Raw genomic sequence first — 25,058 nt, forward strand, 5'->3', positions numbered from 1 at the left:
CCAAGATTAAACGCAAGGACCTACATCCAAGATTACTGTATCCAGCAAAGCTATCACTTAGAATGGAAGGGAAGATAAAGTGCTTCTCAGATAAGGTCAAGTTAAAGAAGTTCATCATCACCAAGCCCTTATTATATGAAATGTTAAAGGGAGTTACCTAAGAAAAAGAAGATAAAAAATAGGAACAGTAAAAATGACAGCAAACTCACAGTTATTAACGGCCACACATAAAACAAAAACGATAGCAAACTAGGCAAACAACTAGAACATGAGGGTTGTCAATAAGGGAGTGGGAGGGGGAGAAGGGGGGAAAGGTACAGAGAATAAGTAGCATAGATGATAGGTGGAAAATAGACAGGGGGAGGGTAAAAATAGTGTAGGAAATGTAGAAGCCAAAGAACTTATAAGTATGACCTATGGACATGAACTATAGGGGGGGAATGTGGGAGGGAGGAGGGTGGGCAGGATGGAGTGGAGTGGGGGGGGAAATGGGACAACTGTAATAGCATAATCAATAAATTAAAAAAAAAAAATTATACCAGAACAAAATGAAGAAACAAGAATTCAAAACAATGAGGAGAGGCTTAGGAACTTATGGGACAACTTTAAACGTTCCAACATCCCAATCATAGGGGTGCCAGAAGGAGAAGAGGAAGATGAAGAAATTGAAAACCTAATGAAGGAGAACTTCCCCAATGTGGCAAAGGAAATAGATTTTCAGGGAGTCCAGGAAGCTCAGAGAGTCCCAAAGAAGTTGGACCCAAGGAGGAACACACTAAGGCACATCATAATTACATTACCCAAGATGAAAGAGAAGGAGAATCTTAAAAGCAGCAAGAGAAAAGGAGACAGTTACCTATAAAGGAGTTCCCATGAGACTATCAGCTGATTTCTCAAAAGAAACCTTATAGGCAAGAAGAGGCTGGAAAGAAGTATTCCAAGTCATGAAAGGCAAGGGCCTGCATCCAAGATTACTGTATCCAGCAAAGCTTTCATTTAGAATGGAAGGGCAGATAAGGTGCTTCCCAGATAAGGTCAAGTTAAAGGAGTTCATCATCACCAAGCCCTTATTATATGAAATGTTAAAGGGTCTCATCTAAGAAAAAGAAGGTCAAAAATATGAACACTAAAATGACAACAAACTCACAGCTACTAACAACCTAACCTAAAACATACACACACAAACTAAGCAAACAACTAATGTAGGAACAGAATCACAGAAATGGAGATCACATGGAGGATTATCAGTGGGGGAGTGGGACAGGGACAGAGGGGTAAAAGGTAGAGAGAATAAGTAGCATAAATGGTAGGTAGAAAATAGACAGGGGAGGGTAAAAATAGTGTAGGAAATGTAGAAGCCAAAGAACTTGACCCATGGACATGAACTAAAGGAGGGGAATGCAGGTGGGGGGGGGGGGTGTAGGGCACAAGGGAATAAAGGGGGGCAAATGGGACAACTGTAATAGCATAATCAATAAAGTATATTAAAAATAAATAAATAAAAAGAAGTTAACCAGGAAAAGAACAATTGTTCCTCAAAAAGGGAACAGCTTATTTAAAAAATACCATAAATAGCAACTGCATAAAAAGTCTGCAACTCAACAGAAACAAATTTGTAAGGCCGCCTATATAGGTGACCATTAAAACCCTAATCATGGATGAACACCAGAGAGAGAGTAAGAAAAGAACACCTATGAATTAACCTTGAGGAATGGTCTCATAAAGAAGAGCTAAAGGAACACAGGAAGTAACTAATGGGTGAGGAAGAAAACTAGGATTATATGGTGTCACTGAAGCCAAAGGATGAGCATACTCCAAGGAGAGAGTGGTCAAGGGTTAAAAGTGGCTAAGACATCAATTACGCTGGAACTATTTTTACCTCCAAATGGAGGTCCTAAACGTGATTTTGTAAAGATGTTCCATGTAATAGGAGGTGACAGAAAAGGTACCAGTCCAGCTTCCACATAGGAGAACACACAGATAAGAATATGCTTTGTGTATGTATGTGTGTATATGTATTTGCTTATGTCTGCATGGATGTCTATGTGCATGTGTGTCATCCATGTATTATAGATAATCAAGCACTGAGTGTCATGTCCATGAAGTTTCAGACTGCCTTACATTCCTAACGCTAAATATCAGCTTTATTTTATTACTTCAAATTCTGTAACTATTAATATCTGGCATCTTAGAAATGTAATTAAGGGTTATTTATTTAATAACTGTTCATTACACATATATTATATTACCATATTCAGGAAAAAGAATCTAGAAGAGAATATACCAAATAGTTAAACTCTTGGAATAGGACTACAAAAGACAGGTTTTCTGAGCTATATACTTTCATATAACAGTTGCATTTTTTTATAATGATCCTTCATTACTACTGCAATAAAACAAAAATAATTTTTAAGATTTTTTGAATTTATGGGTCATCGGTTATCTAACAAATAAACAGTAATTACAGAGATTAAATAATGATGGCATAGGATGCTTTGGGTTTTCTTTGTGGACAGTGTAAGAAAAGGAGGAAAAGTCAAAATATCATTACCTCCCCAATCAATCTTTTTTCCAAATCTTAACCATCAATATATTCTTAGTGATCCAGCCTTTTCTTAATTAGACAGTTATTATCAATGCCCCCTTTTCCCTTACCACCCAATCTTTAAGAATTCACCATGTCCTATTAATTTTAATAAAACAATGAAGCCATCTATTTTCTTTTTTATCTTAACAATTATTACCCTAGCTCAGTGATTTTCAAACGTTTTAAAATAGTAGACCTCATTTTTCTTTAAGAAATCTAACATGAAATCATGAAAATCAAATAAAAACTTTTTATAAGTATAATTTTTACAATGGTTTTTACTTACTCTAACATCAATAAATGAGAATGGCTATTTTGAGAAATGCAAAATTTGAAATTGGGAGTTAGGGATGACAGCTAAAGCTACTATTTAATTTACTTTTTTATCTCCTACACATCATTAAGAAAATATTACTCACATACCTAAATAGTTGCAAATGGTAATTTTTTAAACTGTTATTTTTATGCTTAAGGAAACTCTTCAGTTAAACAGCAGTGGCAAGAGAATCTTGATTCTATTGTATGAACAAAGATGAGTTCTCTTGGTAAACCTGCTGGTTAAAATATGGCATTAAGCATTTTCAAATCCGAACAAACACACACAATTTCAAATTGTTTGTTAGTTCTTTTATTATAGGTTTTTCAGAGTTAAAAATATAATTTAGAAAAGAAACGAGTTGAATTTCAAAAGAACCCCACAACCACTTCCATGCAGCACAATTTGATAATTACTACCTCCTTCCTTTTCATCTCTTATTACCTTTCCTTGTTTCCAATGCATCCTCACTTCAATTTTTTATTTTTTTTACATACATCTGTTTGATTAATCTTACTACAACACAACTACTATCTGCACAGGCATTTTAATGATTTCTATTACCTATAAAGTCAATTCCAGTTCCTGCCACCTGGAGCCCTCAATATATAAACCCAATATACTTTTCAAAGTCTTCTCCACCATTTCCCAAATTCTAAGCTCCAGCAAACCAACTGTTTTCCATTCCTAAAGCAAATATTTTTCAACTGCACAGCCTTTACTTATAAAGGTACATACATGTTTAGAACTGTCTTATCTTAAAGTCCACCTCAGAAATTTTCACCCCTTTTTGAGCTCAGCTCAAACCCCACCACCCTGCTAACTGTTGCTTCTACCTCTAACTACACTAAAGAATTCTGTATTTTGAAATATTTAATCACATCTAAACTAAGTTGTACCATAAAAGGGATTTTTTAATAAGTAGCTCCTATAAAGTCTAACAAGATAGACACAAATGAGATGACTAAAACTGTCCCAAGAATGATAAAAATCTTCTAAAACTGGATTATGGTGATGGTTGTCCAACTCAGTAAATTCACTAAATATTACTGAATTGATCATTTAAAATGGGTAAATTTTATATACCTCAATAAAAATGTGTTTTAAAAAAAGAACTCACAGAAAGTATAAAAGAGGTTAATAGGCGCAAGCAAGGAATGGGAAGTTATTATTTAGTAGGTGCCAAGTTTCTGTGTGGGATGATGAAAAAGTTCCGAAAATAGATAGTGGTAACAGTTGTAGAATATGGTGAATATGCTTAATGCCAATGAAACATAGTATTTTTAAATGGTTAAAATGGTAAATTTTCTATTATGTATATTCAACCACAATTTTTAAAATGAGGTTGGTATTAGACACGTTGAGTTTGAGATACCTGTGGAACAGTGATGGAGACATCTGGAAGACTCTAAAGCTCAAAAAAGAGGGAAAAACTAGAGAATGATTTGAAGATACTGAACCGTAACTTTGAATTTTAGGAACTAACCCAGTTGAGTACCCATTATTAGATAACCTAAAATATATCTAATAATAGGTACTCAATAAATATTGTCAATTAATTTATTTTTAAAAAAGAATCCAATGAATTTTCTTAAAAATACAAAAAAAAATTCAATTTCCTCATTAGTTGACAATAATTCATCTTATGGATTTATTAAGTACCATATTAAGCTATCATTATATTTCTACATTCTATAGATTTCCTAGTACTTTATATGCAAAAAAGAGAACCACTTTCTACACCTTTGTCTGTTTTTCACATTAATAAGTAACAAAAGAAATCAAGACTTTATTAGTCTTCTCTCTTTATAGGTGAGAGATAATACCTACCCGAATAGTTACTGTGTGATTGGCAGATGGTCTCAAGAGAGGCAGCTGGATTCCACAGGAAGGCATTGTTCTCATCTCCTCGATAGGAGTTCCAAGCCATTTCTTATCTGGAGAAAGGTGAGATGGAATGTATTTTGGGATCCTCCTGTCTGTTCGTTGATGTCCGATTTCACATTGTTCTTTTCTAATGTCAAAACAAATGTATTCAGTCACAATGTACTTACTGTTTAAATTCACTTGGATACACAGTATAAAATTTACCCAGACTGTTATTGTTTAAAATGTGTCAAGCTTGTTCTTTATCCTTGTTAATTATAAAAACAGAATAAGACAAACAAAAATCCTTATAAAGCTTATAGTAAAACCCAAAAGCTCCTTTTCAATAGTCTATGGTAGGAATTTCCAAACACACGTAAACCACCTTCTGAATAAAGGACCACGTAAGAATATGGACATTACCAAGTAAGTCATGGTTTATCGTATCAGTTACTCCTCAGGATTCTGGACAGTAATCTTCAGTGAAGTGAACTTTGACAGAAAAAAAAATCACAGAAAACAGAGACCGGGCTTTAAGAGTTATTCCATATGGAAAAACTGCAAAAATGTAATTTTAATTTTTTTTTGTAATTAGACTGGGATTTAAATCCCAGTGTTACTGCCCGCAAATTACGTAATTTCAGTGAATTCTCTAAACCCAATTTCAGTTTTCTCATATGTGAAGTGAGTACAATACCACCTGTCTGCCTGTCAGAGCATTAGAGAAAATGGAGTAGACAATGGCCTAGGAAAATGGCTAAATAAACAGTAGCTACTATCAAATACTTTTATGTCCTGATAATTTACATAAATTTCAGAAGTTAGTTCATGAAACTAAAAATCTGATTAACAATATTTATTTACTTATTTTTGAGTCTGGTCTTTTTAGAATTTAAAGTTTTGAGTCTAAGTATAAATTTAGCATAAATAGATAACAAGAAACGCAACTGTTATTTAGCTTCAGTGTAAACTATATCTTTGCTAAACCCTCCTTACAAAATTACAAAATGCATTGCACTATTGGAGATACTCTGGATGGAAAAAATTACCTTTTGTCCTCAGCTCTGGGCATTCTCATGAAATGATCTGTGATTTTAGAACCCTTTTTCCCATGTTGCTTGGAATTTCTGCATTCTACATTCATGCTAGAAGTACTTTCAGGTAGTTTGGTATTTAAATCATTCATTCCAGCACAACTCTCCCCTTCAAATTGGAACTGTAATCGAATTTCACCTCCCTTAGCAGAGGACCGTTTCCTCAGTTCAGTGTCAGCTTCTTTTGCTTGGAACCTTGAAGGTTTATTTGCTGTTTGTGAAGAACTGCCATCTTCTTGTTCATCAAATCCTGGACTTGTTTCTTCATCTGCTTCTGAGTCCTGACAACTGTTTTTGGAATTATCCACATCCATTGGTGACTCAAGTTCACTTTCCTTCTCAAATGGAGAATTTCCTAGGCTACTTTCTTGTCTACTCAATTTGTTGGCATTTTTCAGTCCAGTACTGACATCCTCTGAGGCAATGTCTGACAAGGGACTCTCTGGCACCACATTGATCTCTTCCTGCTGACAATCTGCACAGTCTTCCACAAGATGGCAAGACTTTCTGCACTTCTGGAGACTTCTGGCTTCTCTGGTCTGTCCATCTTCTGTAGTCTGGTTTGCATTTGCAACCTTTACAGGTATAAAAAATTGTTGATTATCTCTACTTTCCTCACTGTATGTGTCACTCTGATCATCATTTTGAGGTGAGTGATCAATGTTAGCATTACTGAACTGTTCAGATACCAGAGTTACTGTTGGAGGTTCACCTTCCAAAAGCTGCTCTGTATGTTTTCCTTCATTTTGCCACTTACACGTAGCTGCAGTCTGATGCTGGTTCAGATATTGTGCACTTTTCTCAACTGGTGATTTATCAATACTTAGCTGAGAAACATTTTCTAATTTTTCCATGTTATGTTGATAACAGTTATCTTTTTGTACAAAATTCATCATGGATTCTACTCTTGTATTGTTGTTTTCTTTACTATGCAAACTATAAGAAAATAGAAAGAACTAATGACACAACAGAACTGATATTTTAATAGAAAAAACTTATGCAAGAAAACCACTTACCCAACCACATTCCTATAACATCACAGCAATACTTAAATTACTTGTGATTATTTGAGTATATAGCATTCTCATTAATGACTCCATGTCTTTGCACATATGCCTTTAATGCCCTTTCCCCAACTATGTGCCTGACAGAAGTGTTAAATTTCACTCACTGTGAAGTTGTTTCTGCAAAGGTAAAGTGGATTGTTTATTCTATAATGCTAGCCACCACTGTACCTTGTTTATACCTTTACTATTACATTGATCACACTCAGCAGGCCCTCAAATAACATTGTTTCATTCAACTTGCTATAAGGTTGATAAGGGGTGATAGAAACTTACCTCTTGTTTATGTCAATTAGCCTTTAGCAAAATTGGTTTCATTATATATCATTTCAGGAAACCTATTGACCATGTTAAGTCAGGACTTACCATAATCATTCATTTCTGTATCTGTCACCACCACCATTACAAGTATCTTAAAGACAAAGACTATTTCTCTTTCATCTCTGTTTATCTCAAATATATAGGACAGTCTTGACATATAGGAGACTCTAAAAAATTATTATTTATAAATTGAAAGAATAAATGTGGATTTAAAAAACTGACAAAGCAAAGAGAAAATAGCATGAGGCAAGATAAACATCCATATATCATGGTATTCATTTCTCTATATATGTATGTTTCTATACCTTTCTGATTCAGCTGTCTTGATTCCTTTAGTGTCCATCCAATTGGTAATAGTCTTTTGTTTGAACACTGTTAAAAAAAAAAACACACACCCAAAACATTAATATATATGCATGCGTGCCTTCAAAGAGAAAATACTTCTGGCAGCATATATACATGTAAGGCTAACTTATGTGGGTTAAAAAGATTAATCACTCCCTTTGTAATGGGAGATAATACAGGAACATAAATACATTTCATCATAGAGTAGAAAGCAACCATTCTCTAAAAGAGTTGGTATGGCCTAAAGGATGAGAGCATGGGCTCTAGAATCAGACCACCTGGATTCAAATTCTAGCTCCCACACCAGATTCCTATGTGACTTTGTGAGGGTCTCACATCCTTATCTGTAAACATCCAAATTAATAGTATCTCTCCTAGGATTACAAATAAGTGTCAAAATTCACACTCAGAGCTATAATTCCATAAATCAAATCTAGGAAGCTCCCATGTAGCCTGGAGGGCAAATCTAAAGGGGCAAGAAGAAACAGTTCATTGGTGGAAACCAGCAAGAAAGCTACTGATCTAGGTCAGTGGTTCTCAAACCATCTGAATCATCAAGAGGCTGCTAATAAATGGATCCCAGGGACACACTCAGATCTACAGAATCAGAATCTATATGTGTGATGATGGAGGTGTGAAGGGAGCTAGAATCTGTATTTTTTTCAAAGTGATTTTGATGATCAACTAGGTTGGAGAACTATTGGCCAAGGACCATAACTATTCAAACAAGTTGAAAAGTGAGTCATTAAAGACTACACAATCATAGGAGAAGTTAAAGGTGACACTAAGTTTTAAGCTTAATAAACTCAAAAGATCATGACAGCACTAAATGTGGAATATAAGAAAACTGGATTTAGGGGGAAATATGATTAGGTCAATTCTGAACTGCTAAATTTGGGATGCCAATTAGATAACTAGGGTACTCTCTGCTGGTCATTTCTGCATGTAGAAATGACCAGCACAGAGTAGCAAAAGTAGAATTGATGGCTCAGCAGAGAGAGATGCAACATAAACAAATGCGAGCCACAATTTATAAAGCATTAGAAATAAACATGCTTTCAAAATTTAATGTATATCATGTAGGTTAAATGTATATATGTTAGTATAAAAAAACAAAAAATCTTCAACCATCTCAACTACTGTCTAAATTACAGTGTAAGAATCTAGGCTTCTTCAATCATAGACTCATTCTAATTTACCTAAATCCCCTCAAACACAATAACAAGAGCCAAACAGATGCTGTTCCAAATAAGTAAAAATAGACTGCTTATTTATCACTGTAATTGAGTGCCACATAATTTGCACCTCCCACAAAATACTAACATTCCAACTTATTAAAAATCAATTCAGCATTTTAAAATAGATTCTTTCAAAAAATTGTATGTATATAAGAATATAATATATATATTTTAAAATAAATATATATTGTATTTATTTTATAATAAAATATAAAAATTATACATATACATATATTTGATGTTTCTTGTTAAAGACCACTACTTTAGTGATTTAATTAAGTTAGTACTTTTACAGCAAATCAGGCTTCAGAAAAATATTAGTTTGTCAGAAGGGAGTAAAAAGTGAATCATTTCATTCTGAGACTTCTCTAGTTCCATCTTCTCTATTTAATTTTATGTCAAATACAGCAAATATAGAAAATCCTCAAATTAAAAACCAGCAGTAAGCCAAAACAATTTCCTTTTTTGAGTCAGTATATAATTTAAAATACCTTTTCCCATAAATGTAAGGATTAAATGGTATGCAATGGCTAGGTTCCTGTAATACATATGAATCATGATGACAAGTCTATGGAACCTAGACTGCCTACACGGTTTCATTAAAAAAAAAAAAAAACCCTGAAAACACTATGAAGTGTTCTAGTGCAGTTGAAGAACAGGGCTCTCTCCTGAAACTGTGGCACTGAGCCTGTGTTCCCTCACTTCAGGCTTCCTATTATCATTCCTGAAACCTGAGAACAGGATGAAAGAGAACCATCAGGTGAGGAACTAATATTTCCTATGAATAACACATTCCTCAGTCCTCCTGAGGACCCCAGAAAAAGGCCTGCCTACTTCTCTTTCTAATACCACCACCTCTGGCTTCTAAAGATTTCTTTCGCAACACATCACAGGATTGTTTCAGTTTACCTAATTCCTGAAGTAAGCATAAAATGATGCTTCCCAGGTTTCCTGGGAACTCCTTCCTTTTAACTAGAAATAACCACAGTAAACAAAAAGGGAAGCAGTGAGAGTTGATGAAAAAGATACAAGATCTGGAGTCAAACAATATCTTAGATTGCGAATTTTGTTAAGTCACTTAGAAGTAATTCATTTCTTTAAGCCTCTCTTTTCTCATCTATAAACTGTGATTAACAATACCTACTTCCAAGGCTTATGTAGATCAATGAGAGAATATATTAAGTATCCAGTCTTACAGAGCAGAAACTCAACAAATGTATTATTCTCTTCTAACACTTACATCCAACCTCTTTTTCACTGAGATCAGTAGTTACCCTACTTCGTTATGACTTCATACCATTTATACATAATCTCATCAGTAACATTACTCAGTAGCATATTTCAATAAGCAAATCATTTAATTGCTACAGATACAGGCAAAAGGCACAAAATCTGTAAAATTCATCTGTATATCAAAGGAGCACCCTGCCTCCACAAAAAGTCTTTCTTCCAGCAGCAAAGTAAGGTATGGGAAGGAAGGATGTGGTTAAAAACAAAGAGCAATGGAGACAGTGGGAGAGTTTCTGAGATGAGGAAAGAGGTCTGAAGATGTTTTTGACAGCACTAAGGAATATGGGACAAGCCAGCTCCAGCCTCTCATTCACCAACCACTGACCTACACTTGGATCATTTCTGGAGTGGGGAGAGAAACTCTAGGTAGTTATAACAGGCAGAATAAGGGAGCTTCCACAACACAATTGAACAAATCCTTCCCTATCAGAATGTGAATAGCATGCTAGGTTCTGCCTATATGTACATATGCAAATTTCAATCAATATAAGAAATGTGTTCGGAAGATAACACAAAACTTAAGATACTGAAAAAAATATCTACTTCCTTATTCTACCTACCTATCCTAGAAAAACTATACATAAAAGTTTTAAATTCAAAGTTCCTAAAAAAAATTCCAAAATTTGAAGCAATAGTTTTTGATATATTTACACTTTGAACATTTTGTTAACTGGTGCCCTGCGCCAGGTATACTGACATTTGCAAATGTAAGTACAGCCAAAGTATTAATTTGATCCCTCTTCTTCAGAAAATCAGAAGTTCCAACCAGTGAGGATTAACTGCCCCCTACTACCACAATTAACTTCTCCTTTATCTGTAAAGTTAATGGAACCACAAATTAGCTTGTCATATAAGTCAGACATAGTATCTGGAAGTTCCACCTCCTCTCCACTTTCATTCACCAAGCACTCTGAAATCTATATCCAAAATCTTAAAACTCTTCCTTTCCTCTTCATCTTCAAAATAGCACCAACATTAAAAGAACAAGTACATCATTTATCAGACAACAGCACTTATTTCTTGCAGCTGATCTCTGTGTCTATACTCTTCACTTTCTCTGTTTTACAAACTACAAATGACAGCATAAGAATGTATCATACACAGTAAGGGTATCATTTCATGAAACATTCATTAGAAATACAGCATATTTACTTAATTACATGTATTTCTTACTCTATATACAAAGTGAAATTTAAACTGTTAGTTAGAAAAGACTGCCTAAGCAATTTTTCTAAAATACTAACCAAATATCCCCCTTCTTAAAAGATTTTTTAGTGGCTCCCCATTAACCACGGAACAAAGCCTAAATGCCTTGAGATGGCACTCAAGTTTGTCTATGATAAGCTCTTGCTCCCCTTCCCAGTGTCTGATATTAATGTCATTCTGCACTCCAGTCCTACCACTTTTTACACATGCTGTTCTGTATACTCATATTCACTCTCTCTTGGATTTATACAGCAAACCCTGCTCATCCTTCAATACTTATGTTAGATCTGCACCCCACTGCCTCTAAATCCTGAGGAAAGGGTCTTAAGGCAGAGGCTGAATGACTCCTGTTCAACTCTATACACCCAAGTCAAGGACAGTGCTAGGTGAGTCTAACAGCACTGAAGTCAGGGAACCAGAATATGAATTGTGGGAAATTGTACCTTTCTTTCAATACATAGGCTGAAGCTTCACATACACAATTAGACCTCCTTTAACGACTACAATTTCTCAGTCAAAACCTAGTAAGGCAAAAGGTGGAGTCTTCTGTCATTTTCTGCCCTGTGACTGCTCCTCAGGGTTTCTCACACCACTAATCCCAACAGGGAAAATGTAGCCCCACTGCCCCCATAGTGGCCTTGGTGGCTCTGCAAGCGGCCCTCAAGAGTGGTGCACACTAGACCAGACGGTGACTGGAATCCCTGGGTCCTCACACAGAGACCAAAAAGAGGTTTGGGCCGAGGCGAAGAAAAAGATCTTTATTTCCCCACGTACCAAGCGAGGTGGAGCGGCCTCTGTGCGGTCCCGCCCACCCCGAGACGCAGCCAGACGAGCAGTGTGGAACCCTGAACTGCACTGGAGTGTCCTTAGGGTGGAGGGCGCGCCTCTGCCTGCCGGGTAAGCTCCGGGCGTCCGAGGCGGCCTGCGGAGAAGTTGCAGAGGCACCCCAGCGGGGTCGCTTGGTGTTGGGCTCCCAGCCGGGGCCCGCACTCATGCTGGGACCCGCACCGCACAGTCCCGGGGCTGGCCCGGGTGGAGAGCTTCATTCACTAACCCTGAGGGATGGACTGCGCCTCCTTCTCAGCGCCTCCAGGCACCATTCCCTCTCTGCCGCTGCCTGCTTCTGCAGTTGTTGCTCCGCCGGCTTCCCGAGCCTGGCCCTACCCAATCGCCTCTCTTCCCTCTTCCACAAGCAACCCGCCTTCCTCAGGATACACCGCCCCGACACTGGCTACGTCCAGTTTTCACCACCGGAAAACTGCCGTTAGGCGCATCCGGCTTCCGGGCCGTACAAAGTCGCAAAGCGGAAGGGTGGGGCCTAGCGGACAACGGCGCCCGGAAGGTCAGCGTGTGAAGGAATCGTTAGTAACCTGAACTAGCTGCTGTTGTCGAGGAGCAGCAGTCGGACGTCCCCGGTCTGAAGCAGACGCTCATTTTGCTGCGAGACCATGGAGGGCGGCGGGGGAAGCAGCAACAAAACCACAGGGGGTTTGGCCGGCTTTTTCGGAGCGGGCGGAGCTGGTTACTCGCACGCGGATTTGGCCGGCGTCCCGCGTGAGTATCGGGCGCATTTTGCGAACATTTCTGATTCTTGACGATTGCGCCAGGCCTGCGGCGAGTCTTGTTTCTCATTTTTGTTGATGTTCACAGTCTACAGTTTCAGCGGTGCGGTTAGTATGTGTCGCTGCCGCTCTATCAAGATTCAAGAACGAGTTCTTGAAGCCATGGATCCCCGAGAACTCTTTGTGGCTGACCTGGACTTAGGAAATGTTGCATCTTTTCTTCCATTTGTACTCCAGCTTTGGGCCTTATTTTTCCTCCCACTTCCTTGTGTGTTGGGCTGTGTGCTTGGCCCTAAATTAAGAGGAGAGCCCGGCTCTGCACGTGAATACTCCAAATAGCTATCCTGTAGAAAACATTTTGGCACAAAGCCGCATATTCTCAATCACAAGGTAGCCGTCAGGTCAAAACACTCAGTAATACGTGTAGACGAGAAAGAAATACGAGCCAAGACAACTGTAAGAGCTGGGGAGTGAGGTGCACTTTAAATTTAAAGGTCATTTATACACATTAAGAAAGAATTTTACGAGAGGCATTATGCAAGAGGATGGAGAAGCACGAGTATACCCTTGCCCTCTTCTCAGTTCTATGAATATGTATGCCAGGTCTTTCGGACTTCATGGAAATTCGCCTGGATAAATAGAACTCAGACTTAAAGATAGTAGGAACTTGGTGGAGGATAAGCGCTTGATAAAACTTTTTTTCTTTTTTGAGAATTCTTGTATTATTTCTCTAGGTCCTTTATGCTCAAGAACAAAAAAGCTCTTTCAAATCCTTTTTGTCACAACGATCTAGAACAGTTAATAAGTCTTAGGAGCTCTGAGTTTTGGAACACAGAGGGCACTGCCTTAACATGGTAAAACATTGTTACATTAATTTAAGATTTGAAGGTAAAATGAGTGATGGAGGGGTGAAAACCATTCATTGGGCCCCTACAATGATTCAATGACTTTTATGGGTGCAGAGCTATAGCACTTAAATTACTTTTAAAAGATGGCTCCTGCTTTCATGAAGTTTACATCCTGTTGAAGTGAGCCAAGTAACAAAAACATTTCAGTTAGTGGTAAGTATGTGTAAAGGCAGTAAAACGGGATCATGAGATTTTGTTCAGTGCAGGAAGCTGTTTTAGAATGGGTCAGGGAAAGCATCTCAGGGGTGCTGACATTGAGGCATGATCTGAATGCGGTACAAATGCCTGGGAGGGGACAAATACACCAGTGGAAATGTTTAGTACAAATGTCCTGAGAAAAAAACATACTTGGCATGTTGGAGGAAGAACCATTAGGTGTGTCTACGATTTGTGAGTGAGTTGGAGTGATAGGAGCTAATGAGATCAGAGGGGACAAGGAATGGCAGCTAATGTGTTTCCATGGTAAGGAATTTGGATATGATTATAAGTGTAAGTGGCTGCTAAAAGGCTGTAAAAGGCTGATTTCCTTTTCATAAGAAATCACTTTAATTCCTAGGTAGTAAGTGAATATAGTTAGGTAGGAGATTGTTATTGTAGTTTAGGTTTTAATAGTTAAACTAGAATGGTAGCAATAAAGGTAGTGATAAGTAACACGGTACAAAATAGCTACTGAATATAGAACTAATAGGACTTTCAGAATAATGAGAAGACTAGAGTCATGTGTAATGCATAGATGTGTAAACAATCAGCTGAGATACAGTAGGATCCAAAGATTAATTTTAAAGTATGAGAAAGTTGATTTTCCTTGATAGATTTTTCTAACATGAGTTAATGAGGTTTAAATCTGGCCCTCTTGAGTTTCCATTTTCTTTTTCCCTGACCCCCATACCTGTGGTGATGGCCCAAGAATTCTCTATCCTGCCACAGTAAATAAACTCTGTTCAGCACCTGTTAATACTAAGATCTGAAGAAACTGCCATGAGATATTTATACACAACACATAACGCAAACACTGTTTTTCCCATGAAATTCATTGGTTTCTTGTCAGTCTTATTTTGCAGTTTGTACAGTTAGCAAGCATTCTTGTGGCAGAGCAGAAAGACATTAGCTTTCAAATTGACCTGGGCTATGCTTCCTGATACTTTGACCATTTGATACACATACTGCCTATATCATCTTTCTATGAGAGCCAGGGTCACCACTGCAAGAATGGGGGTTGGGATTGAAGACAGCAGAAGGAGGTGGCCCTAAAACTGCCATACAAGAAGGATAAGCATAGAGAAGTGGGAGAAAATTTCACATTCAGTGAGTCTGTAAATCAGAATGGCAAAACATGAAACAAAAGCAGAATTAATGCTAAATGAAATAACTTTAAAATTTTTTGTTGTAGCATGATGCTTTGTTTTTTCTCTAGTGACTGGTATGAATCCTCTCTCACCTTATTTAAATGTGGATCCACGGTATCTCGTGCAGGTAAGATTAAGACTAATCCTTTTATGATTTGACTAGTTAGTTACTTACTTTAGAAAAAATTTTTAATGCCAGGTATTTATGCTGCCCTGATCTGTGATACATACTTTTGGAGGCATCAAGTCTCAAGTCTCCGTTCACCCTTCTTTCTCACAAACCCTGGGGATTTGGCTTGCAACTCTCCGGGACACTAGGTGATTAAATTTCTTTAAGGTTATGTTCACCGTTACTAAATATATTTGTACAACTATCACCACCTACTATATCTATCACCCTTTCATTTTGTGTAACTGAAACTACACAGGAGTTCATTCTTACCCACAGTTTCCCTTTCCGTGGATTCAGTTATCCATTGGGAACCACAATGAAAATATGAGATGGAAAATTCCAGAAATAAACAATTCATAAATTTTAATAGGCATGCCATTCTGAGTAGTGCAATGAAATCTCCCACTCTATCCTGCCCAGGGTGTCATTCCTTTGTTCACCAGATCCACACTGTATACACTACCATCCCCTTATAGCCTTCTCCATTATCAGAGGGAGAGAGAGACCTGCCACATTAACACAACTTATTTCAGCATATTGTTATAATTGTTCTATTTTTTATTAGTTATTGCTGTTAAACTCTTACTGTGCCTAATTTATGGATTAAACTATTATAAGTATATATGTATAGGAAAAAACATAATCTATATAGAATTCAGTACTCTTCACGGTTTCAGGCTTCCACTGGAGGTCTTGGAACATATCACCACAGATAAGGGAGGACTACTGTACCCATTACAAAACAGCTCTTCATTCTGCCCTCTCTCCAACCCCTGATAACCTGTTGCTGATTTTGTATACTCTACCTCAAATAAATAGACTCATATAATATTTCTCTTTTTTTGTTTGGCTTATTTTATTTAGCATAATGTCCTCAAGGTTCATCTGTATTGTGGCATGTGTCAAAATAGCCTTCCTTTTAAAGGCCAATAACATTCCATTGGATAATACTACATTTTGCTTATCTACTCATCTGTCCATGGACATTTGGATTGTTTCCATGTTTTAACTATTGTAAATAATGCTGATATAAACATAGGTATACAAATATAAATACTTCTTTCAGACCCTCCTTTCAGTTTTTTTGGTTATATAGCAGAAGTGAAATTGCTGGATCACATGGTAATTCTGGTTTATTTTTGGTTTTTTGAGGAATTGCCGTATTTGCTCCACAGCAGCTATCTATTTTACATTCCCACCAATAGTACGCAAGGGCTCCAATTTCTCCCCATCCTCATCAGTACTTGTTATTTTCCAGATTGGGGTTTTTTTGTTGTTGTTTTTTTAAAATCATAGCTATTCTAGTGGGTATGAGGTGGTGACTCATTGTAGTTTTGATTTGCATTCCCTAATGATTAGTGATGTTAACCATCTTTTCAGTGCCTTTTTACTGGCTATTTATATGTCTTTGGAGAAATATCGATTCAAGTCCATTGTCCATATTTGAATTGAGTCTTTATCGGTTGAGCTCTCTATATAGTCTGAGTATTAACCCTTTATCAAATGTATGATTTGAAAATATTTTATTCTGTAGGTTGCTGTTTTACTCTGTTGTTATTGTCTTTCGATACACAAAATTTTTAAAACAAACCTGAAGGCCAGTTTTTTGTTGTTGTTGTTCCCTGTGCTTTTGGTGTTATATCCAGGGTATCATTGCCAAATCCAATGTCATGAAGCTTGTCCTCTTATTTTCTTCTAAGAGTTTTATAGTTTTAAGTCTTATATTTACCATATTTTGCCATGTATAATAGGCACTTTTTGCCCAGATTTTTGAGGGAAAAATAAGGATGCGCATTATACGTGGGTAGTACTAATTCCTATCTATATAAATGTTTTGAATTCTCTTATTTATGCATATGTGTTAAAAGTGTAACTCTAGAAAGCAATGACAATATCCATATGCAAAATAATACCCTGGAATACAATAATGGGTTTTGTTTCTAATACAAAGAAATAAATAATTGAATTAAAAAATTAAAAGGTTTTTTTTCCTGAAAGATTGGACAAAAAACATGGGAACGTATTCATTATACTTCGCAAAATACAGTAGGTCTCAGATCTATTTTGAGTTAATTTTTGTATACAGTGTTACATAAGTATCCAGCTTCATTTTTTTATGTGGATACTGTTTTATCTTTTCCTCATGAAATCATTTTGGCACTCATTGAAAATCATTTGACCTTATATGTGAGGGTTTATTTCTGGGCTCTTTCTCTGTTTTATTGATCAATATGCCTGTCTTTATGCTAATACCACACTGTTTTGATTACTGTAGATTTGTAGTAAGTTTTGATACCAAACAGTGTTGAGTCCACCATCATTGGGTTTTTTTAATTTTTTTTCAGTATTGCAGGCTGTTAGAGTTTCACTGAGATTCCATATGAATTTTAGGATGAGTGTTCCTATTTCTACAAAACATAATTTATATTTTGATAGGCATTTCATTGAATCTGTCAGTTGCTTTGAGTAGTGTTGACTCAACACTACTAGTAGTAGTGCTTTGAGTTAAGTCTTCCAGTCCATGAACATGAGATGTGTTTTATTTATGTCTTTAATAAGTATTTTATTTTTTATTTTATAATAAATAGAATTGTTTTCATAATTTCTTCTTCCAGTTGTTCATTGTTAGTAGGTAGAAATGCATCTGACTTTTGTGTGACTTTGTATCCTGTTTGCTGAATTCATTTCCTAGTTCTAACAGGTTTCTTTGTTTAGTCTTTAGGATATTCTACATGTAAGATCTTATCTGTGAAGAAAGAAAATAATACTTCTTCCTTTCTGATTTGAATGCCTTTATTTCTTCTTGCCTGGTTGCTCTGACTAGAACATCTAGTACTACTATGTTGAGTAAAAGTAGCAAAAAATGGACATTCTTGCCTTGTTACCGATTTAGAGGAAAACCTTTCAGTCTTTCACCTTTGAATATGATGTTCACTGTGGCTTTTCCCTATATGTTTTTTATTATATCGAGATGGTTTCTTTCTCTTCCTAGTTTGTTGAGTGTTTTGATGACAAAAGTGTGTTGGATTTTGTCAAGTGCTTTTTCTGCATCAGTGGAGGTGGTTGTGTTTTTCTCTTCTTCATTCTTGTTAATGTGGTATAATAACATTGATCAATATTTATATGTTGGACCATCCTACATTCCAGGAATAAATCCCACTTAGTTGTGGTATATAATTCTTTTAATATGCTGCTGAATTTGGTTTCCTAGTATTTTGTTGAGGATTTTGCATCAGTGTTTATAAAAGGGATGCTGGTCTGTAGTTTTCTTGTAGTGTCTTTGTCTGGCTTTGTTATCAGGGTAATGATGGTCTCAAACTAAGGGTTATGAAGTGTTCTAGGTATTTTCCTGCACTTTAGTTTTTTGGAAAAGTTTGAGAAAGATTGTTGTTCTTTTTTAAGTGTTTGGTAGAATTCACCATTTGAAGCTGTCAGGTCCAGGGCTTTGCTTTACTTTGTTAGACTTTTTCTTTATTACTGATTCAATCACCTTACTAGTTACAGGTCTATTCTAATCTTCTATTTCTTGGTGATTTTGTGTATCTCAGAAATTGTATATTTCATCAAGGTCATCCCAGTACTTATGATGTTCTCACCTTCATTTCTGATTTTGGTAATTTGACTCTTCTCTTTTTTTTTCTTAGTCCATGTAGCTAAAGGTGTTTTAAAGAACCAACTTTGAGTTTCATTGATTTCTTCTATTTCTTATTCTCTATTTTATTTATCTCTGCACTAATCTTTTCTTTAAGATTTTATTTATTTTTAGACAGAGAGGAAGGGAGGGAGAAAGAGAAGGAGAAAAATACCAATGTGTGGTTGTCTCTCGTGGGACCTGACCCGCAATGCAGGCATGTGCCCTTACTGGGAATCGAACTGGGAATCGAACTGGCAACCCTTTAGTTCGCAGCCTGCGCTCAGTCCACTGAGCTACACCAGCCAGAGCTGCACTAATTTTTATCATGTCCTTCATTCTGCTAGCACTGGGTTTAGTTTTTTCTTTTTCTAGTTCTTTAAATTGTAAAATTAGATTGTTGATTTTAGATTTTTTTTAATGGAAGTGTTTATAGCTATAAATTTACCTCTTTAGTACCCTTTTTGATTGTCATGAGTTTTGGTATGTTGTGTTTTTTTTTATTTACTTCTATAGTGTTTCCTAATTTCCCTTTTTATTTGTTCTTTGTGCTGTTGACTAAAGGGTTAATTTTCACAAATTTTTCCTGTTTTACTTCTGTTACTGAGTTCTAACTCACTCTGTTGTTGGAGAAGATTCTTTTTATGGTATCTTTTATATCTATTGAGACTTAATTTGTGGCCTAATGTATGGTCTGTCCTGGAAAGTGTCCCACATGCACTTGAAAAAATGTATTGAGTATAGTGTATGTCTCTTAGATCTAGTGGGTTTATCATGTTAAATCCTATATCTCCTTATCTTCTGTCTGGTTATAATGGATGCTATTACTGAGAGTGAACTGTTGACATCTCCAACTATTATTATTGTAGAACTTTCTGTCTACCTTTAATTCTGTCTGTCACGTTTTACTTAATATATTTTGATGATCCATTATTAGGTGAGTGTTTATAATTGTTATATCTTCTTGCTGTATCAAACCTTTTATTAATATAATGTGTACAGCCTTGTCTCTTGGAACCCATTTTGATTTAAAGTGTATATTTTCTCATATTACAATATCCACCCTGCTCCCTTTCAGTTATTATTTGCATGGAATATCTTCCATTCTTTGACTTCAATCTTTTTGTGTCTTTGGATCTAAAGTGAATATCTTATAGACAGCACATAGTTGGATCATTTTTTGTTTTTGGTTTTTTTTTCAGTCCAGTGTGCCAATCCCTATCTCTTGGTTAGAGAGCTAATCCATTTACATTTTCTTTTTTTTTTTTTTATCCTCACTCAAGGACATTTTTTCATCACCTTTAGAGAGAAAGGAAGGGAGAGAAATATTGATGCAAGAGAGAAGCACTTTGATACAAGAAGAGGAGGAGACTGGTTGCCTCCTGTAAGCATCCAGACCAGAGATCTTAGGCGCCCAGGAATCAGGGATCAACCTGTAACCTAGGTATGTGCCCTGACTGGGAATCGAACCCACAACCTTTTGGTTGTGGGATGACACCCCAACCAACTGAGCCACACTGGCCAGGGCTCCATTTTTAAAGGGATTGCTGGTAAAGAGAGACTTTTGTCATTTTGCTATTTTCCATATGCTTTTTGAAAGCTTTTTGTCCCTTCTCTGGCTGGTGTGTGTGCTTCAGTGGATTGAGCACCAGTCTGCGAACCAAAAGGTCGCTAGTTTGATTCCCAGTCTAGGGCACATGCCTGGGTTCCCAGCCAGGTCCTCAGGAGGGGGCATGTGAGAGGCACCCAAACATTGACATTTCTGTGCCTCTCTTTCTCCCTCCCTTCTTCTCTCTCTAAATGAATGAGTGAATGAATAAAATCTTTTTTAAAAAAGCTTTTTGTCCCTCATTTCCTTCATTGCTGTCTTTAGTGTTTACTTTATGTTTTGTAGTGAAATACTTGTTTCTTTCTCATTTCTTTTGTGTATATACTATAGTTATTTTTTGTGGTTTCCATGGGGATTATATTAACGTCATAAAGTTATAACACTAATTTGAATTTATTCCAGCTTAACTTCAAAAACATACAAAAATACTGCTTTGTTATAGTTCTGTCTCTGCCATCTTTTGATTGTTGTCACAAAATTGTGTCTGTGCCTGCCCAAAAACATGCCTGATAATTCTTTTAAATACTTTTTTCTCTAAAATTGTGTAGAAAACAAGATGTAGAGTTAAAAACCAAAGTTGTAATAATACTAACTTTTGTAATTGCCCTATATATTTGCCTTTACTGAGATTGTTCTCTCTCCATAAAGCTTTGAGTTACTTTCCAGTGTCCTTTCATTTCACTTTGAAGGACTCCCTTGATCATATCTTTCAGGACAGGTTTAGTGGTCATGGACACCCTCAGATTTTGTTTACTTGGTAATGTCTTAATGTCTCCCCCCCCCCCCCTTAGCACTTTAAATATATTGGCTGATGGCCTTGTGGCCTTTAACATTTCTCTTGAGAAATCTGCTGGCCATCTTACTGAGGATCCGCTGTATGTGGTGAGTTGGTTGTCTTACTACTTTCAAGATTCTCTCCTTGTCTTCAGTTTTAAAAGTTTGATTTTGTTGTGTGTCACTGTGGGTCTCTGAAATTATCTTGATGTTCATTGAGCTCCTGAGATGTTCATATTCATCTCTCTTAGAGCTCCCTTAATACAATTGTTTTTAAAGTTTTTGCCTAGTAGATTTTCTACCAGATTACTTTCAGGGACATATCTGTTGATTTTTTTCCCCTTTGAATGGGCCATGCTTTCCCATTTCTTCTGTATCCCTTGGATTTTTTTGTTGTTGAAAACTAGGCACTCTGGAAATCAGATTCCCTTCCCCAAGTTTTGCTTTTTTGTTGTTAACTGCTTTGGGGTTGGATGGGGTGGGAATACAATTTTATTACAGGCTGTATCTGTTTTAAGGGACCAGTTTGAGGCATAAACTTAAGCTCTTCTCAGTTCTTCTGTAAGCCTATACTTTCTTTATGATCATATCACTTTTTAATTTTCCCTCTATATGCAGTTCCTTTTGAATATCCTAGTTTTAATGTCTGGCTCCCAGAGGAAGAAGAAGCAAACTCAAAGAGGAAGCAACAAAGGGACTAACTCTTCTTTAAATCCCCTGGAAGTCAGCGGCAGGTGGTGCATGCAGTGACAATGGCTGCCCTCTTCTTTCTCTGCATCTCTGTGATCATAGGTAACAGTCAATGATCAGAGCACAAGTTAAAAGTTTGCTTTTAAAAGCAACAAGACATTAAATAGCATTCCAGTAAAAATAGTGAGTGATTTGTTACAAAGTTACAGTAATAGTAAGTTAAACATAAATGAGAAAGTATAGCCTGGGAATCTTTTTAAATGAAATCTTGAACCAAATCCTTATATATTAAAAAAAAGTGGCTAATTACTTCAGTTTACTTTATTAGATCAGATTATTAATATTATTCAGAAGTCTGTAGATACAACAGTGGTCAGATGGACACAATGATTTGAAATTAGGGTTATACATGTAAAGATTTACATTGGCTTCAGCATTCTTTTTTTGTCTTGCTTTGGTTGGGTTTTTTTTGTTTTTGTTTATTTGGTTTTTCTTTTATTAGGATACTGAACTAAACTGATCAAGAAAGTTCAGAAAGTTTTGTTGGAATTCTCAGGAATGGAAGGTTGATTTATCATTTGAAATATCAATGAAGGAAAGAAACTATATGATTAGCTGAAAAGATTCAGAAAAGCATTTAACAAAATTAAACATTCCCTTGTGGTTTAAAAAAAAAACACTCAGTAAACTAGAAATAGAAGTGAATTTCTATACCTGATACTTTATTTTAAATCAAAACTTCCAAAGCTAACATCATACTTAATGGAGAAAGTCTGAATATTTTCCCACTAATAAGGAACAGTAAAAGGATGTCCACTCTCTTCATTCTATTCAGCATTGTCTAACCAGGGCAATTAGACAAGAGAATGAATAGCATCTGGATTGATAAAGTAAGAAATAAAACGATCTATTTACAGGTATTATGACCTTGTATATAGAAAATCCTCAGGAAACCACAAAAAACTTAGATCTAATACACAATTTCTGCAAAGTTGAAAGAAACAAGGTCAGTATACATGATTATTTTTATATATAATAGCAGTGGACACGACAAAAGTGCCAAAAAAATTCCATTTACAATAACATCAAAAAGAATAAAATATTTAGGACTAAATTCAACAAAAATACAAAACTTTGAAAACTACAAAACATTATGGAAAAAACTTAAAGAAATAAATTGGAAGATATTCCAGTTTCTTGGAAGGTTTAGTATTGTTAAAATAACATAATTTACAAATGGACCTGCAGATCCAACAGCCCCTATCAAAATCTTAGCTGGCTTTTTTGCAGAAATTGGCTGATTTTGAAATTCATGAAAAAATACAATGTAAAAAATAGCCAACAATCTTGAAAAGAAGAGCAAATTAGAGCACTCACACTTCCCAATTTCAAAACAACTCACAAGCTACAGTAATTTAGACATTTTGATGCTGGCATGAGGATAGATCTATATATACATCAACAAAATAAAACTGAGGGTCCAGAAATAAACTCTTCACATTTATAGTCAGTGGGTTTTCTTTTTCTTTTTTTAAGTATATTTTATGTATTGTGCTATTACAGTTGTCCCATTTTTTTCTCCCCTTTATTCTGCTCTGCCCTGCACCCCGCCTCCCACCAGCATTCCCCCCCTTTAGTTCATGTCCATGGGTCATACATGTAAGTTCTTTGGTTTCTCCATTTCCTGTACTATTCTTAAACTCCCCCTGTCTATTTGTACCATTTATGCTGCTTATTCCCTCTACCTTTCCCCCACATTCCCCCTGCCTCCTCCCCCCGATAACCCTCCAAGTGATCTCCATTTCTGTGATTCTGTTCCTGTTCTAGTTGTTGCTTAGTTTGTTTTTGTTTTTAAAGGTTCAGTTGTTGATAGTTGTGAGTTTGTTGTCATTTTACTGTTCATAGTTTTGATCTTCTTTTTCTCAGATAAGTCTCTTTAACAATTCATATAATAAGGACTTGGTGATGATGAACTCCTTGAACTTGACCTTATCTGGGAAGCACTTTATCTGCCCTTCCATTCTAAGTGATAGCTTTGCTGGATAGAGTACTTTTGGATATAGGTCTTGGCCTTTCATGACTTGGAATACTTCTCTCCAGCCCCTTCTTGCCTGTAAGGTTTCTTTTGAGAAATCAGCTGATAGTCTTATGGGACTCTTGTAGGTAGGTAACTGTCTCCTTTTCTCTTGCTGCTTTTAAGATTCTCCTTCTCTTTCATCTTGGGTAATGTAAGTATGATGTGCCTTGGTGTGTGCTTCCTTGGGTCCAACTTCTTTGGGACTCTCTTAGCTTCCTGGTCTTCCTGGAAGTCTATTTCCTTTGTCAGATTGGGGAAGTTCTCCTTCATTGTGTTTTCAAATAAGTTTTCAATTTCTTGCTCCTCCTCTTCTCCTTCTGGCACCCCTATGATTCACATATTGGACCGTTTAAAGTTGTCCCTGAGATTCCTAAACCTCTCCTCTAATGTTTTTGAATTCTTCTTTCTTCATTCTGTTCTGGTTGAATGTTTCTTTCTTCCTTCTGGTCCAAACCCTTGATTTGAGTCCCAGTTTCCTTCCCTTCCTGTGCATTTTCCTTTACTTCACCTTTCATGCCCTTCACTTTTTCTTCTGTTTGTGACCATATTCAGCCATTTCTGTGAGTATCCTGATTACCAGTGTTTTGAACTCTGCATCTGATAGGTTGGCTATCTCCTCCTCACTTAGTTCTATTTTTGGAGTTTTGATCTGCTCTTTCCTTTGGGCCATATTTCTTTGTCCCAGTGCACATGGTATGTTGCAAGGGGTGGAGCCTTAGGTATTTACCAGGGTAGGACAATCCACTTCACTGTGTTGTGGTGCTGTACGCGGAGGAGGGGTCCAAGAAAGAAATGCTGCTTGCTCAGCTCTCTGCAGGCTTTCATTCACTTCCTCTGCTACCCACAAGCAGTTGGACCCTTCTGGTGCTGATTCCCTGGTGGATGGGTTTGTGTACATTCTAAGACCCTGTGGGTCTCTCCAATGTACTCTCCTGTGAAGTTGGGAGTTTCTCCCACTGCCT

General features: G+C 36.5%; 2 protein-coding genes across 5 annotated transcripts in view; one reads left to right on the forward strand and one right to left on the reverse strand.

Annotated features, from left to right (window-relative positions):
- PARG (poly(ADP-ribose) glycohydrolase) overlaps positions 1 to 12,620 on the reverse strand; it is a 222,384-nt gene extending 209,764 nt beyond the window's left edge. For 3 of the 4 annotated variants that reach the window (XM_053922150.2, XM_053922151.1, XM_053922149.1), the window contains exons 1-4: positions 12,102 to 12,568; positions 7,554 to 7,620; positions 5,819 to 6,799; positions 4,730 to 4,917 (exon numbers count right to left, since the gene is read on the reverse strand). In XM_053922150.2, the coding sequence (XP_053778125.1) occupies positions 4,730 to 4,917; positions 5,819 to 6,799; positions 7,554 to 7,620; positions 12,102 to 12,321 (1,456 nt within the window). In that variant the 5' untranslated portion in view covers positions 12,322 to 12,568. Of the gene's footprint in view, positions 1 to 4,729; positions 4,918 to 5,818; positions 6,800 to 7,553; positions 7,621 to 12,101 lie in introns of all 4 variants that reach the window. The other variant, XM_071221242.1, reaches the window with a different exon arrangement.
- A 22-nt stretch (positions 12,621 to 12,642) lies between these two features.
- The window catches only part of TIMM23 (translocase of inner mitochondrial membrane 23), a 28,279-nt gene continuing 15,863 nt past the window's right edge, over positions 12,643 to 25,058 (forward strand). Inside the window, exons 1-2 of the mRNA XM_024561439.4 lie at positions 12,643 to 12,881; positions 15,212 to 15,270. Of these exons, the coding sequence (XP_024417207.1) occupies positions 12,776 to 12,881; positions 15,212 to 15,270 (165 nt within the window). The 5' untranslated portion in view covers positions 12,643 to 12,775. The remainder of the gene's footprint in view (positions 12,882 to 15,211; positions 15,271 to 25,058) is intronic.

This window comes from Desmodus rotundus, chromosome 4 (assembly GCF_022682495.2).
Source record: "Desmodus rotundus isolate HL8 chromosome 4, HLdesRot8A.1, whole genome shotgun sequence".
Taxonomy (NCBI): domain Eukaryota; kingdom Metazoa; phylum Chordata; class Mammalia; order Chiroptera; family Phyllostomidae; genus Desmodus; species Desmodus rotundus.